Source organism: Narcine bancroftii, chromosome 7 (assembly GCF_036971445.1).
Source record: "Narcine bancroftii isolate sNarBan1 chromosome 7, sNarBan1.hap1, whole genome shotgun sequence".
NCBI classification, from domain to species: Eukaryota; Metazoa; Chordata; class Chondrichthyes; order Torpediniformes; family Narcinidae; genus Narcine; species Narcine bancroftii.
The window spans coordinates 13003847-13021249 of record NC_091475.1 but is presented as its reverse complement, the minus strand read 5'-3'; the positions used below and the strand labels follow the sequence as shown (position 1 = coordinate 13021249).

General features: G+C 41.1%; 1 protein-coding gene across 1 annotated transcript in view; it reads right to left on the bottom strand.

Moving 5' to 3' along the window:
• Positions 1-741: 741 nt before the first annotated feature.
• Positions 742-17403, bottom strand: part of LOC138739957 (cell adhesion molecule DSCAM) — a 454986-nt gene continuing 438324 nt past the window's right edge. Inside the window, exon 33 of the mRNA XM_069892422.1 lies at positions 742-2728. Within this exon, the coding sequence (XP_069748523.1) occupies positions 2388-2728 (341 nt within the window). The 3' untranslated portion in view covers positions 742-2387. The remainder of the gene's footprint in view (positions 2729-17403) is intronic.

The following is a 17403-nucleotide window of genomic DNA, read 5'->3' as shown; positions in this document are numbered from 1 at the left end:
TAAATATATTTTCTTTTTAAGTAACTCCATTTCCCAGTTTCCTTTCCTTTCCATGCTGGAAAATTCACTTATTTGGCATCTGCCAATTACCGTAAATGCTGGATACCAGGGGCTTTGCTATACATATTGCTTCTTTTTGCAAGGCTGATGTCAAAGGAGCAATACAATGGACTTCGTTCCTGTGTTCGTTTTCATTGTCAAATCTCCTTAGTAGCCAGGTGAATACCTTTGCATTAAGACCAAATGCAAAGCCACAGAAAGCAGTAGCTGGGCGCTTCAATTGTGAGGATGACCCTATTGCCTCAGGGGTTTTCACAGGAGATAAATTCAGAAGAGGGATTCATTATGATGCCATGCCCTCAACATTTTACCGAAACCAGCAACCTTCCCTTCACAAACCTAACTATAACACTGTTAAATTGAGCCATCCATTATCTTCCAGCATTCCAAATAAAATGGATAATGTGCTTGGCTATAGTTTCACCATATAAAGATATACCAACTTCTTCTGAGTTTTATCAGAGGATTGAAACAATGTGAATTATATTAAATCCAGGTATATTCCACGTTGAATATAGGATGAAGCAAACATTTTTATGGACTGTCAACCTTTCCCAACGTCAAACCTGGAGCAAAGGTTGAAGTGATCGAGTTACTATATTCAGCTGAGGAGAAAATGATTCAACAACATTAGGAGAAACTCACTTTAATTTTAATAGTAGATTATTTAAAAAGGTCAGGTGAAAGGCTAAACCTGGAAGGGAATGAAACCTGATCGTAAAAAGAGTGATGTTCAGTAAAATTTCATCTCAATCTCTTAAGACGAAGCACCCTCATTTCAAGCAACGTACATGCATGTGTTGAGACATTGAAAAATATGCTAAATCTTGTCAGGTTACGAGGCACAAGAATCAGGGCCAAATGATTTAAAATACCCAAGTAAGTTAGATTTCCTCTTCTTGCACAGGGGTGAATCAGTTCTTTGGGGATCACATTCCATGATTTGGACATTTGTTATTGGTTCAGGATGCACGATCATCAGTCAAACTCTTTTCGTCTCTGCAACATTGTGTTTCGGGTGAAATCTCATTCCACAGTAATCTGCTCCATTTCCGTAAAATGCACCAACCAATGACCTTGAGAATACGAAAGTCTCTTCGTCTAATGCAACACAACTTGCGACCCCTCAGAGCCACAATGACATGATTCCAACGGTCACTCTTTTGTAAAATAGTGCAGTCACATATAGAGCATTTAAATTTGTCTTATTTTTGTTGCTCAATTTTTTTTTTAATTATAACAACGAGACTGAAAATTTCTACTTGAGGCAAGTGATAAAATTTAACATCAGAAAATACACACAAACAGCTATGTAGTATAGAATTAAATCTCACCAAACTTTGGTTAGAGCTTGAAGCCAGAACCTGTCTGACAAATGCAAGCTTAAGGAGGTAGACACACATGTAGCTGAAACATTAGTTAGTGTTGGGTTTTCTTTCTCTCTTTATGTTTATTTACCTAAAATAAATTTCAACCCATTTACAATTACATGTAGACGCACAATTACACACGCACACGTGCACCCACACACACATACACACACATGTTCTATACATGCCCTCTATACATATGTGTGTATGTGCTATGCATATATATATAGATACACACACATACACACGTATATATAAATGCGTACATAATACATAAATACGGTCAGTAACTCAAACAAATCAAGGAAATGTAAATGCCAAGCTTTCTTTTTGTTTCCCAGCCTTGTGGGTTCATGGTGTAAATTTCTTTAATAGAATCATTATATTTCAAAAAATATTCACTAATGTTAATCCTTAGCTTAGGAAGCAGTAGAAAAAAAAAGCTTGAAATGATGTACATCTGCAAAATAGGCCAAATCGACCACCTTCTGTGCCATGTTGCTTTAAACACCTGCTTCATGCTGACTGTAAAAGGTGATGTGGGTACTGGGCTGCAAGCTCTTCAATTAATCAGGGATCGCTGTTTCGACCACAAATATAGCTTTTCTTTATCTGTGCGATATTTAAACTATTTGCATCTCACTTTAGCAGGTGACAGAAATCTGTAATGTTTTTTCTTGCGGCTTTTTTTTTGCTAACGTCAATGTCTCTGCCTCCATGCATTTCATAGGAAATGAGTAAAAACACCGTGATCTGTGCACATCAGACAATGTTTCTTAAAAAAAATGCACAGACATTCATTTGTTCAAACATGTCACACCCTGGATCACAACAAAGTCCTTGCAATATCTAATTTTTTTTTAATATTTTGGCAAATCTTTGATTATAAATATTGGAACCAGTAAAAAAGGTAGCTTTAAATTGAACTATGTACAGCCTTGTACAGACATGCATTTGTTATACTAGTGTATAGGATTTTGCGTAGGGGTTGTTCCCTTGTTTCAAGTGACCGCGATTGTCCAGTAGTGATTCCTGGGAGCTGCTCAGTTTGGGAGCTTTGTCACGGTCTGCTCCCTCCCTCTGAGGTAACGTCGATGTGGTGTTTGATTGCCATTGCTGCGTGTCCCTGCTGGCTGCTTCCATTGGGATTGGCTCCATGACTTGTGTGCGTCTCATGGTGCCCCTCCTCTGTGGCTCCAGGCAGGCATGCCCTTGACCAAGGTCTCTGCTTGGACCCGCTATGCCTCTGTGAATCAGGAAGTCCACCCTCAGGTATGGAGGAAGATGCATAAGGTCACCTGTGTAGACAATCAGAATGAATCATTCTTGAGCACATACAGGCCAGTTACGGAAACCTAAGCCAAGTAATAGATGGGTCTGTTTAATTTCAAAGTGAAATAATTAAATGTGGCCTTTCTATGGAGCAAAAATGACAAATGCTGACTTGTTTTGCTTTGTTACAAAGTATTAAGCACTTCCTGGCTCACATCACACTCTAATGTGATTTTCTGACGGTTATTCTATTTCTTGTGTGATATCCTTTTAGATAAATGGAGGGGGGGTGGAATTTAAGCAGGTAGATACTAGAGCAGTGGTTCTCAACCTTTTTCCTTCCACTCACATACCACTTTAAGTATTCCCTCTGCCATAGGTGCTCTGCGATTAGTAAGGGATTACTTAAGGTGGTTTGTGGGTGGAAAGTTTGAAAACCACTGTTTTAATCGTTCCTCATTGACTCATTATGTGCACGGTTTCATAACTCAAAAGGAAATGGGCCAATGACCATTTTTCTTAAGCAAAATATTTCAGTAACAATTGGGTCTTGAGGAGTGATTCTCAACCTTCCCTTCCCAAATGGTAAAATAGCAAAGCATGAGATGTGGATCATTCTTTTTCAATGAGTTGTAATAAGCCTGTGTCTTCATCTAATGTTATATTGGAAGTAGTTTCAATGGAGTGTTGGTGTGAGGTAGAGAAGGGTTAGTTTGTTGAGTAGGTTTATATAGGTTGGCACAACATCATAGGCTGAAGGGCCTGTACTGTGGTGCAAAGTTTTATGTTCTATGAACTTGATGCCACGACGATTCGTGGTGAGCAAAAGAAGAGAGGGCAGATGCTGGAACCTGGAGCAAAATGAGTATATGCTGGAGTTAGACTGCAATCCAACTAAGATGTCCCATATTTAACATTCATCTTTTTAGATTCCTCCACATTACCAATCATCTCCTTATACCCAATGATCCTTTCCAAGAGACCAGCTCAACCATTTGTGCAATTCATTGAAAGTTACCATTGAAACTACATCCAATATAACATCAGATGAAGACACAATGAGATAGACAACAGACTCGCCAAGGCAAATAGCGCCTTTGGAAGACTACACAAAAGAGTCTGGAAAAACAACCAACTGAAAAACCTCACAAAGATAAGCGTATACAGAGCCGTTGTCATACCCACACTCCTGTTCGGCTCCGAATCATGGGTCCTCTACCGGCACCACCTACGGCTCCTAGAACGCTTCCACCAGCGTTGTCTCCGCTCCATCCTCAACATCCATTGGAGCGCTCACACCCCTAACGTCGAGGTACTCGAGATGGCAGAGGTCGACAGCATCGAGTCCACGCTGCTGAAGATCCAGCTGCGCTGGATGGGTCACGTCTCCAGAATGGAGGACCATCGCCTTCCCAAGATCGTATTATATGGCGAGCTCTCCACTGGCCACCGTGACAGAGGTGCACCAAAGAAAAGGTACAAGGACTGCCTAAAGAAATCTCTTGGTGCCTGCCACATTGACCACCGCCAGTGGGCTGATAACGCCTCAAACCGTGCATCTTGGCGCCTCACAGTTTGGCGGGCAGCAGCCTCCTTTGAAGAAGACCGCAGAGCCCACCTCACTGACAAAAGGCAAAGGAGGAAAAACCCAACACCCAACCCCAACCAACCAATTTTCCCTTGCAACCGCTGCAATCGTGTCTGCCTGTCCCGCATCGGACTGGTCAGCCACAAACGAGCCTGCAGCTGACGTGGACTTTTTACCCCCTCCATAAATCTTCGTCCGCGAAGCCAAGCCAAAGAAGAAAAAGAAGAAAAAAAAAAAAAAAAATTGAAAAAGAATGATCCACATCTCATGCCTTGCTATTTTACCATTTGCCCTTCAACTGTGACTTTTGACTATTTCATCTTGTGGATTCAATCAAAATACCCTGCAATTTTTATTCACACTTCTATTAAACTTCTCCTGAATCCTAGAAAACATTTTCAGCCTCTTCAGTTAATCTACACTCATTTCTTCTGTAATCGTTGCACCAAATCTCTTCTGCACTCCCTTCCCAGTTTTCCTAACCAGGCGAAGTTATGGATTGGTTCCCTTCATGGTCTTTTACCACTTGCACTGACCATTACATGAAAGATTCAGTGAAGCTGCAGTCAACTAAAATGAAAATAAATTCTGATTTTTTTTTTACAGAGCTTTCAGCTCCTCAGTGGTCTTGATAGGGTGGATGTGGAGAAGATGGTTCCTCGTGGGAGAACGTAGGATTACAGGTCACTGTTTTACTGTTTTAAAGTATGGTAGTGGTCATTTAAGATCGATATTAGGCAGCTTTTCTCCTCCCTGAGGGTCTTTGGAGGTCTTTTCCTTAAAGAGTGGTGGAAACAGAAAAATAAAGTGAAAGAATCATACACAATGGAAACAGGCCTTTCAGCCCCTTGAGTCAGTTCGTACTGTAAAGCATACATTTTACTTTATCCTAGCACATTTGGGTCCTGGGCAAAGAATTGGGAATGTACAGAAATTTCAGCTGCATTTGCTCACATCCCAGTAACAATTACCCATCAGCTTATTAATGAGAAAACTTCAGGATGTTGTCTGGATTGGAGTACGTGTCCCATGAGGCAAAGTTTGCAGAACGAAAGCTTTTCTCTTTGGAGCGAAGAAGGATGAGAGGTAACTTAATAGAGGTTGAGAAGATTATGAGTAGCATAGATGGGGTGGACAGCCAGCACCTTTTCCCCAGGGCGAGAGTAGCAAACACCAGAGTACACGATGAGGAGAGGAACGTTTAAGGGAGATCTCGGGATAAGTTTTTTTTAACACAGAGAGTTGTGGGTGCCTGAAATGCATTGTCAGGGATGGTGGTGGAAGGTGGAACAATAGTGACATGTAAAAGACTCTAAGTCAGGCACATGGACACAAGAACATTAGAGTAGTATTGGTGTGAGGTAGGGAAGGGTTAGTTTGTTGAGTAGGTTTATATAGGTGTGGAAGAAATTTGCCAAATGGAAAGATACTGTAGATGGCAGAGTAACACTTAAAGGTTCTCCTTATTGATCCAGAGATCAACAATAGGTTGGCACAACATCATAGGCTGAAGGGCCTGTACTGTGCTGTAAAGTTTTATGTTCTATGAACTTGATGCCACGACGATTTGTGGTGAGCAAGGGAAGAGACTGCAGATGCTGCAAGCTGAAGCGAAAAAGCAATCTGCTGGAGGAACTCAGTGAGTCGATCAGCAGCAGGGAGAGAGAGAGAGAATTGTCAGCATTTCAAGTCAGAACCCTTCATCAAAATAGGTGAAGGGCTCCAACCCAAAGCGCGGACCATTTGTTTAATTCCCCAATGCTGCTCGGCCTACTGAGGGGCACCAGCAGATCGGTTTATCAGTAAACAGCATGAATCCACCAATGGTGCTCATATAAGGGAAAATCTACCTCTCTTTTTCTCTCTCGTCAGCCTTCACTGATCCTTTCTCTGTCCCTTTTGACTTGACAATGTAATTAAGATGAATTAACTCATCAGTTATTATTTAAGGTTATAACGTTATTCCTAGTTTGTAACCCACTGAACCTCATAGAATTGGCAAATAGATGGCTGAGTTAAATAGATAAAGCTTTTCTCTCTTCTCCTCTAATTTAGTTATGATATCATATTAAATATTAGCAGAGAAGAGGGTATAAATCAGCCAACATATCACCAGGTTTGTACTGGGTGCATAATTAAATAATAACAATAGCATTTGCTGAATCTGGAACAAATGGAGGGAACACATCAATTAACAGTTCAAACATTTAAACTTGGAAATTATCTTAATAAAAGATGAAGGAATGATATTATTAATGTGTCATAGGAGCTGCTAGCTTTCCACAAAATATCTGAACACAATCTACTTCATGTATATTTTAGGAGAGCTGAAGATCCCATTCAGGCTGCCTCTCTCCCCCGTTTCAACATGATACTTTACTGCGAAATGAACACAAACATTTCAGAAGCCATTAGACCTCACCTCGGTGCTGACATCCAGGACAATGTCAAATATCCAAGAACGCAACCCAACCAGTACTTTTTGCTGTCTCAGCTGCGAAGGGAACGAATGCTGATAGGAAGGCCCTCTCATCTCGAATCACTCACCTGAAATGCGTCGCCTTGAACCCCTTTTTCATTAATTTCTTAACTAAAAAAAAACCCTCTTCCTGCTCTTCATCGGTGGGCTTGATTGAGAAAATATACGGGAGCGGCTGACAGATCTAAGTGAAAATGGTGCTCAACTGATCGTCGAAAACATGCGCAAACCCAAACCGTGACTAAAGAAACAAATGGTGCATGAGGTGGGGGGATGCAGTGAAACACAAAAGTCTGTAGAGGCTTAATCGCAGTCAAAACACAGCAATGCTGGAGGAACTCAGCCGGTCTTGTAGAGTCCATAGGATTCCTTGCGGAAGGCTTCAGGCTCAGAACGTCAGTGATGTATCTTGACTTCCTACGGACATTGCCAGGCTGGCTGAGTTCCTCCAACGTTTCTCTGTTTTTCAGCAATGATAGAAGTCTCAAGGTGCCTCATAGGTACTTCATATTATCAAATTGATGTTAACAAGAGAGATGCGCGAGGACATATTCAAATAAATGATCACAGCTTGATTTTAAGGTTGGTACATTTTATGATTAACCAACTTCAAGAGTCTACTAAAGGAAAAGATAAATTTCAAGTTCAGGGAGTTTCTCCTCATCATATCACTTTTTTTTGTTCAGACACAGCAGGCCATTCATCCCACTGAGTCTATGTTGGCCCTCCAACCTTATAAGCCTCCACTTATTCACAATACACAGGAGTGATGGAGGAACATGCAGCATCTGTAGGAAAGTAAAGGGGACCCAATATTTGGGCTTGGGCCCTTCGTCAGGTACAAGACAAAAAAAAATAGGCAGACAATTGAGGAGGAGAAGTGGAGGAGGGAGAAAGGGGAAGAGGGAGGATACGGGCTGGCAGGTGGGAGGGTGGAAGACAAAATGTGAGAAGTGATGGGGAGGGATAGTTCTTTGAATGGAGAGGAAAGGGGTGGAGAGCTGGAGGAAAGAAGACAGAGGGATAGGGAAAGAGAGGGAGACAGAGGAGGGGCCTCGGAAACTGGAGAAGTCCATGTCAATGCCATCTGGTTGGAGAGTGCCAAATATTATGGCAGGGCTTGAGGCCATGGGCAGACATGTCAGAGTGGCAATGATATGTGGAATTAAAATGGCTACCCGCAAATATGATTCTGTCAAACACCTCATTAAAGATCATGTAAATCACATCTATGACCTTGTTCTCATTGATGCTATTTGTTACAGGTACTCCCCGACTTACGACCGAGATTGGGACCGAAGGATCGATTGTATCTCAAAATAGACGCAAGTCAGAATTTTGTCCACGTGCATGGAGTACCATGCAAAAGCAAACTTTTAAACCAAATATTGTATTTGACAAACTATAACAGGGATACAGGGCATGTAAGAGCCAAAATGTGCATACTTACTTTGTTAGTCGGCACCCCAGGGTCCAGAAGCTTGGCGTGGCCACCTTGATTCCTGTGTGTATGTGCGACTCTTCGGTTGGTGCATGCGTGATGGGTTCGCACATTGGAGGTCAGTTGATGCATGCGAGAGTTAAGCGCCCTGGCGATATTGAATTTGCGCCCTTAACTCTCGTGCATGTGGCAACCGAACTCCAGCGCTGCGTATGCACCAGCCAAAGAATTGCGCACGTGCACAGGAATCAAAATGGCCACACCCAGCCTATGGACCCAGGGGCGCCGACTAACAAGGTAAGTACACACATTTTGGCTGCATCCCTGTTATAGTATGTTAAATACAACATAAACTGCATAAATTTTATATTTTTTCTTATATATTTTTTTTTAAATTTGGTCACGTGCGGATGGACATAAGTCGCATAGGTCATAATTTGAAGAGTACCTGAAATTCTTTCAATATGGTTAGAAAGGATCTGTCCTTAACCAAGCTGCCTTGACTGCTTTTGCTTAGTCCCTGCAGTTTCAAGAATTAGCAATAAAATTCCAAGTCAAGATAAATTTGTGACTTGCAGGGTTAAACTGCAGGTCGTGGCAAACCCATGAACCTGCTGCCCTTTTCCTTGAGGGCAGTTTTTGGGAGATGTTGTCAAATTAGCCACACATCCTGTTATTACCCAAGCCTATGATGCACCTGTATCGGAGGAGGAGCGCGCTCAGAAGAGATAGGCCATATAATTATAACTCTTCTTCATCTGAGTTCCTAATTGCCATTTTGAAGATTATGTAAAATCTGAATCACCACAGTCTGAAAGAACAGCTTTGCAACCGTTCTCCTGCCAAGTGGAAGCTGAGGCTTGAAAGACGGATGCGGGAGGAAGTCTACAGTCAATCACTGGTCAACCACGGCAACTCAACAGGGGCTCTTTAGAGGTAAAACCTGAAAATGCTGTATGCTGAACAGAATCTGAAATGGGGAGGAATGAGGAAGAAAACTGATGAAACCTCATCGACCAGAAATACTGTCTTTTTTTTAACTCTCACCAACACTATATGCATGACCTGTGGAGTTGTCTAGTATCTTTTGATTATATTAACATTTTCAAGCACATACAAATTTTTGCTTTTCAATGATAGGGTTGAGGAAATTCATCCTGGGAACAGTACAGATGAGAACCTGTGCACGTAAGGATAGATTAACTGCAGCAGACTGTACTGCAGAGCCTCTGGCAGAGCGTGAATATTAACATTGCAGCACTGCTGGACAATAGGTGATATATATGTGGAATTAACTAGCTTGATTTATATGGATTCATCTTGGACTTTGCTTCAGAGAAAAGATCGGGGGTGGGGGGGTAGAAAGATCAAAATCAAATACATGTTTTAAATGACAAAAAGAAAATGAATAAAGTAACTTGTCAAAAAATCCAATTGTGCAGTTACTGGCCTACTGCTAGCACAGACTGATTCCATGGTTGAGAATGACTTACTGAACTAATGTACATACTGAACATGAGAGAACAAAATTTTAAAAAATGGAAATACTCGATAGGTCAGGCAGCATCTGCTGAGAGAGTTAACAGAGATAATGGTTCAGGTTGAATGCCTTTCACCACTTCCTGACCTGCTGAGTGTTTCCTGCATATTTCTTCTATAATTTCTTGGTGAGAGTGAAATGTGTTGACAGGTACCTCTTCAGATATCTGAGAGCAATAGAACAATGATCTAATGAACTGCAAATCGGCCATTCTCAACCTTTTCTTTGGCTATGGGCCCTCTTCCCTGTCAAGCAGCCAAGTTTAGATGGTTCCTTCCATACTTCTACTGATGACATTTATGATTTCAGTCCGGGCTTCAATGTGCTGAATATTTTCTTTTTAAACATGTGAAAGCATATTTTTAATACTTTTGGCTAAAGAAAGCTACATATTGAAATATACTTCCACTTGGATTCAATTATATTTTTTCAGGATTTAGATATAACTAGTTTCTTAGTCCCATGTAGAAACCTTAAATCCAAACTCAAACAACCCGGACTCAACATTTCTAATCTTCCACATTAAGCAGAAAAGCTTCCGTCTATACAGTGATTATCACAATTTTGGGCTGCACTAAAATGTTTTACAATACAGAGAAGGATATTTTGAAGGTGCCAACGTTGTTAATGCAATTAAATTCAGCTGCATATTTGAACGTATTTAGAAATAAGAAGCAAATTTATTTCTATTTTTCTAGTTGGGTTTAAATATTGGCAAAGATGTTGAGGAGAATGACAATGTTTTATAAAATAATTGTCTGGAATTTTTACACCCCTCTCAGGGCTGATTGAATTTTGCTTCTCACCTTAAAAAATAAGGATTTCTCTAATAGCAGAGTGCTCCCCCAGTATGATGTGAAATATTTTGTACTCAGGTCACTAGGTGGGATTTGAAACCTTGATTTTTGACAAAGACTCTTGGTATCTGGCTGCTCCCTCCTTCTATCACTTCTCAGCAATTTTCTCTTCTATCCTCCCATCTATATCCACCTGTGACCTCTTATCTGTCAGCCTGTGGTCCTTCCTCTCTGCAATCATCTTCTACCCCTCCTTTTTATTCAAGTCAAACCTATTGTCATGGCACAAATACAATCCAATGAAACAGTATTCTCTGGTCCTCAGTGCAAAACACCCACACACACAACCAGTTATAACACACATACAGATAATGCATATGAAGGATAAGTATTTATATCTACAAATAAATATTGCATCATGAATATAAGAGTCTCGGTTGGTTAGTGTGAGGAGTTCCTTTGGTTGTTCAACATTCTCACTGCTCATGCGAAGAAGCTGTTCCTCAGCCTGGCGGTGCTGGCTCTGATCCTCCTGTATCTCTTCCCCAATGGGAACAGCTGAAAGATGCTGCATGCAGGGTGGAAGGGGTCCTCAATGATTTCGTGCAGCCTCTTCAGTCAACGATCCCAGTAGATCACATTGATGGGAGCAGGGAGACACCAGTGATCCTCTCTGCTGCTCTGATGGTCCTGTGGATTGACTCTGCAGCAACCGTACCTCACTGTGATGCAGCCTGTTAGGATGCTCTCGATAGAGCTACTGTAGAGGGTTGACATAATAGTGGCCGGGAGCCTTGCCCGTTTCAGTCCTCTCAAAAAGTGCAGTCGCTGTTGCACCCTCCTGACAAATGAGGAGATGTTGTGTGTCCACGAAAGGTTTACTAGTTAAGTGAACTCTAAGGAACTTGGTGCGTCCCACGCTTTCCACTACAGAGTTGTTGATGTGTAGTGGAGGGTGGTTGTTCCTATTCAGGTGGATGCCTGCTTTTTTCCTCATGGTTTGATGAAGGGATCAGGCCCATGTAATGGAAGATTCTAACTGTGTTCTTTTTTTTCACTTTTGCAGCTTTTGCTTCTGCAAGGCTGAGAACCTGCTTGTTTTTAGAATCAGCAGACATAAGCTAAATTCCACCACGGGGACCAGAGATGCAGTTATCTGAAGAAAGGACATCTGTGTACATCTGTGTATCTTCCTGCTTGTTTTGGTCACAGACTGTCAGAGGCCTAGCCTTGATGCAAAATAAACCATTGTATTCAAAGTGATAAGCTGAAAATTATGTTATTCAATAGAAGCCTAGCATGCTAGCTTGCTCGCTTATCTTTCTTGCTGTGCTGGGAATAGGTGCTTGGGTAAGCAGTTTTTGGGTAATATAAGCCATGGTCCCGCTGCTGAAGATAGGAGACTCTCCGAGAGGTGGCAACATCTCTCAGCAAGAAGAAGAACTTCAAGAGTCCAGCCAACGTTCCGGTCGGGGGAGGTGGAGAAGCTGCTACCGGCGCCCTGACAACCTACTACAAGTGTGCAGTCATTGCCTCGCTTCGGCAGTTGGGACCAGTCCAAGCGTTGATAAGCATAGTTGGGAAGGGCTTGCATATTGTAGTGTGAAATCAGCTTTTGAATTTGTAATAAACATTTGTATAATGGGGGACGTGGCAAGATGGCGTAGAGTCTAGACGTGTAATCTCGACCTCTCTGGCCAGACTTTTTAGAACCTATTTTTAACTCTTTGTTTTCAGGTTTAAATTTTTTTAAACTTAGTTTAAAGTATCAAGGAATTGTTATGACTATTAATGGTAAAAAGATTAAACCTCAAGTACAGAAGAAACTACATTTTCGGAGTGTTGAAGATTTAGGGCCTAAACAGCCTGCTACAACTTCAGGTTTGCTTTCTTTCAAGCCTAATCTACAGAGATTGCCTGTGGGAGCTGAAAAAATGACTACTAGTCACCAGGAGAAGGACATCGCTGGAATTACCCGTTCTCAGGAGGAAGGTGCGTGTGCCCCCGATGTGGATCCTGATTTTGGCAGCCTGCTGACTTTAACGGAAGGGGCACGCAAGAAGACGACTCCATTGCTTCAAATGTCTCAGGAAGTACTCCAATCTGAATATCTTGATCTCTTCCGTGAGTTTTTGCAACAACAACGGGTTGCGGGGGGGAGACCAGTATCGACCCCCTGAGGAAGTCGGGGTGCCGTCGTTTGGAGTCCAGACCCGCAGTAAAACTGTTAAACTGCCTGTTGTTGAGATGCAGCAGGAGCTGCAGTTACCTGGTTCTGCCACGACGCAAGAGAAAGCAGGGCTGAGCTTTTCTGAATTACAATGTAAACAGCTAAGCCTTATCATTCAGCCGATGCTGAATGAAATGTCTCAGAGGCTCAGTTTGGAACTGGATACAGTTAAAATATGTATGGAAGCATCTTGTGAGGATTTTAAACAATTTCAGGCTGATTTTTTGAAATGTCAACAACAAGTGGCTTCTAATACAGAAAAAGTGTTGGAGGTGGAAAAATCCGTTACAGAATTGCGAGAACGTGAGAGGGAGTTAGAGAGGAAAGTAGATTATTTGGAGAATCAAAGTAGAAGGAATAATGTGAAGATTGTTGGTTTGCCAGAAGGTATGGAAGAACAAGACCTTCGTTTTTTAACCAAATGGATTCCACAAATAGTGGGGCAGGAATTTTTCTCTGGAGGTCTGGTATTGGAAAGAGCTCATAGAGCCTTAAGAAGAAGACCTCTGCCTGGTCAACCACCGAGACCCGTGATAATTCGATGTTTGAATTATTTGGACAGAGAAACGATACTTCGTTTAGCAGTGCAAAACGTGAGACAATGACAAGCTCCGTTAATGATTCAGAATAGTAGAGTTTTTTTCTATTCTGATTTGAGTCAAGAGGTTATTCAGCGTCAGCGTCGATTTAATCCAGTTAAAGAAGTTCTGTGGCGTAAAGGTTAGAAGTCTACTTTTCGCTATTCGGCAGTGTTGAAGGTGCTTTGTGGAGACTTTCAATCTCGGTTTTTTTGAGAATGAGCGTGAAGCAATGAGTTTTGCTGACTCGTTGTCAGATGTAAGAGGACAAAGACGTAGCCCACCATTGTCTCCTAAAGAAAAATCTGGTTGTTCTGGAAATGGAAGAAATGGCAGAAATGGGAGAATGGAAAGAGTCCGTTTCCTTGAAATGGGGTCACCGAGTCTGGAATTTCTTGGATGAATAGAAGAACTTTTTTATTTTTATTTTCTTTTTATGTCATTATGATATCTTGTTGTTATTCTTTGTTTGGCTGGGGAGGGAGAAATTTGCTCTATGTTCTACTAGTCATCAGCCACTGGTGGGTGATCCACACCCAACTTTTGTTTAGGGATTACTACCTTTTGGTAGCTTTTTGGGGTTTTTTTTTTCATTTTATCTTTTTTTAAATTATTTTCATTTTATTTAGACTTTAATTTGTGGTTTCTTTTTCTCCTATTGGAGGGCCTATTTACGTTGATCTGAGTCTTTATATATTGATATAGTTTTTAGTAATATTAGTGGATATGTCAAAGTTGAAGTTTGCTACTTTTAATGTTCGGGGTTTAAACAATCCGATTAAGCGTAAGCGGTATTTTTATCAAGTTCGATCTTTGGTAAAACATATGTTTGGTAGAGATATGATTTTACCTGAAATGATTAAATTTGAGACTTTTGGCATAATGAGATGAAATATTGTTTAATAATGGAAAAAATTACATATGTTTCATGGATAATTATAGTTTTTTTATTAATAGGTGGTTGTTATATTCAGAATATTTACATTTTGATTTATATTGACTAGATTTTAATATGTATGCTTTACTTTATTTTTTTCTTTTTTCTTTATGGCTCTCCTTAAGAGAGTTGGCTAAAAGAGGGGGGGGAGTTTCTTTCCTTTTTTTTTCTTTCTTTTTTTTAATATATATAAAATATAACATTCATGCTTTGTTTATTGTTATATATGTTACTTATTATCTGTATTTTGAACAAATAAATAAAGTTTAAAAAAACATTTGCATTTGTACAATCTGAACTGCTCTTGGTGTGTGTGTCTATTTTCTTTCGGTTGCTCAAACACTGTGACCAATCTAAAATGAACAAAGTGAGAGGTACAAGTTTACCCAGGACAGCCCGAAATATTGTTTATCCTTCCTATTGATGCTGCATGACCTGCTGAGTTTCTCCAGGACTTTTGTGATTAGTGCAAGAAAATTGGGAATACTTCATGGTCTCCTGAAATTCATTCCTTGTGGAATATTTAACCAGCAAATTCAGTGCTATGGTTAGCGCAACACTATTATACCACCAGTGACCTGGGTTCAAGTCCTGTGCTGTCTGTAAAGAGTTTGTACATTCTCTCCATGACTGTACAAGTTTCCTCTGGGTGCTGCAGTTTCCTCCCACGTTCCAAAGACATAGTGTGTTAGTAGGGTCATTGGTCACATGGCTGTGTTTAGGCAGCTGAGCTCTTGGGGCGGAAGGACTAGTTACCATGCTATATCCTTAAATAAAAAAAAATAGAAATTTTCCCCCCCATTAATCTTGAACTTGAGGCTGAGAGATCAATAGGTACTTTGAAGGAAGAGATCAGAGATTGGGCAGAAGAAAAGAAACAGATTGGTTGACGTAGTGCAAATTATTTCACATCAGCTTTTTACATGGCTAATGGATGTATTCTCTCATCTTTTTCTAAAACTAAAATGTGTCTACAGTCATTTAAAGTTGTGATAAAAGGGTTAATCGATTTTAGAACAAAAGTTTGAGAAAAGGGAATGCTGATCCCTGAGTGATACGTGGATTAACAACACACTGAAAGCATTTTATATATGTTAATACAGCACCTTCAGCCTATTGTAAACTCTTGAGTCTACATTTATTTCTCAGAATGGTCGTTGGATGATTACTTGTTGCCTCTGGTGGGTTAGCCCCCAGCTGAATGAATGAGTTGAATGAATCAAGGTGTTTGAGAAGCACTGTGTCAGAGTGTTGGAGGAGAGGGCAGATAGGGATGTACAGAGCAACTTGTCAGGTGTCAGAACGCTCTTGCGATCCTTGCAATCCAAATGGTTATTTTTGTAAAAGCGGGTGCCTGAATAATTTTGACCACAACGAATCAAATGTGTCTTATTACAAGAGAAATGTTGAAAATATTCAAGAAAAATATTCAGCCCAAATATTATGGGATTTTACAATCTCAGCCACCAGAACTGGAATGCAGGAAGGAACACAGGAAGAGGATGTTACCATTCACCCAGGGCAAGGGGGTGATAACTTGACTTGGTTATATAATCATGAACACCTGTGCCAAACAGAATTTATCAATCTCCGTACTGGAATTTTTAATTGACAGTGAACCTACAGGAAAAGGTTAAGGCTTTGATTTAACTACAGGGTAATGTGCAGCACTGAAGCTTCTCCAGTGTCACATTGGAGTGGTTATCTAGGCCAGTTCCTCCCGGTTTCCTGATTCAGAGGCCATAGGTCTATTTAATGGAACCAAAGGCAGAACTGATAATGCCATGAACATCCACCAACATGGATCTTCAAATACCTTTTGTTTTTATTTAAAAAATTTTTCGGGATGTTGCCGGCATTTTTTGCCTATCCTCCTTTACCCTGGAAAAGATGATGATGATCCATTTACTGGAAGCAGACCAGGGATTTGGTGAACGCATTCCCGCAATGGTCAGGAGTTCCAGGATTTAGACTCACAGACAAGGGAGGAATGGCAGTGATTTGGAACGGAACCTATGGAGGGTGTTGTGGGGGGGGGGGGGGGGTGATCCCCCGAATATGCTGCCTCTGTGGTCACGTTCATGGCAGATGTTGCGAAAGTAGATGTAATGCTTTGACAAGGGGAACCAGAACTCATAATTTTGAACTCAGTGAATAGTCAATGAAGGTGCACTCTGATGGGGTAGGGGCACATTTCAACAACTACCTTCAAAAAGGAATGGGAATAAATACAAAAAAAATGTTGGGATCTGTGGAGTGGGAGTAATTCTTCATCTAAATAGGTTGGTGATGGAAGAATCAGAATGGGAACATGAGAGAGATGGGTTACATGGGAAAATGCATTCATGGGATTGCTCTAAGATGTGGTATAGGCTCGATAGGCTGAATATTTCTTCTTCTATTCTAAGGGAGTGTGAGACCAATGTAAACTTGATGGATGGATGGACCTCCCTCTATGCTGCATTACTGGAATGCAGGATGTTTTCCACAATACCCCTTTAAAATCATCCAAAAGATGCCTCTTCTGGAAATGGAGAGCTTCCTCCAGGCTCAGCTGTGAACCAGAACAGGTTAGAATCTTGTCTGCACTGACCGAAGGCAATCATCTTCCACTCAGGTGGAAGGATTCCACTCCTGAACTCTCCTTAGAACAGTAAAAGATCTAAAGGGGGGAGAAGCTTTCGGATAAATTTGATAGGGGAAATAAGGATAAATGGTTCCACTAACACAAGGGCCATTGACCACAGCACATGGATTCCTGGTAAACGGATTCCTGGTAAATGGTAAACACTTGCAATGACTTTCCTTATGCAGGCTGAATGCTCAGAAGAAGAAAATTCGGCCGTAACATTCAGGCAACTGTGAGGCATATACAGTGAAATGGCACAGGCCACATGGACACATAATCAATTCACTTTCTGTGCACTTCTAAATAACCAGAAGCTTAAGTGGGGTCACAATACGATTTGGATTGAAAATCCACACAGACAGCTGAAAACACAGTATCTTTCAGCTGCTCTCGTTGGGAAAGAGAAGCAAGAAGATCAGAGCCAGAACCACCAGGCTGAGAAACCGCTTCTTCCCACGGGCAACGAGACTGCTTGAACGGCT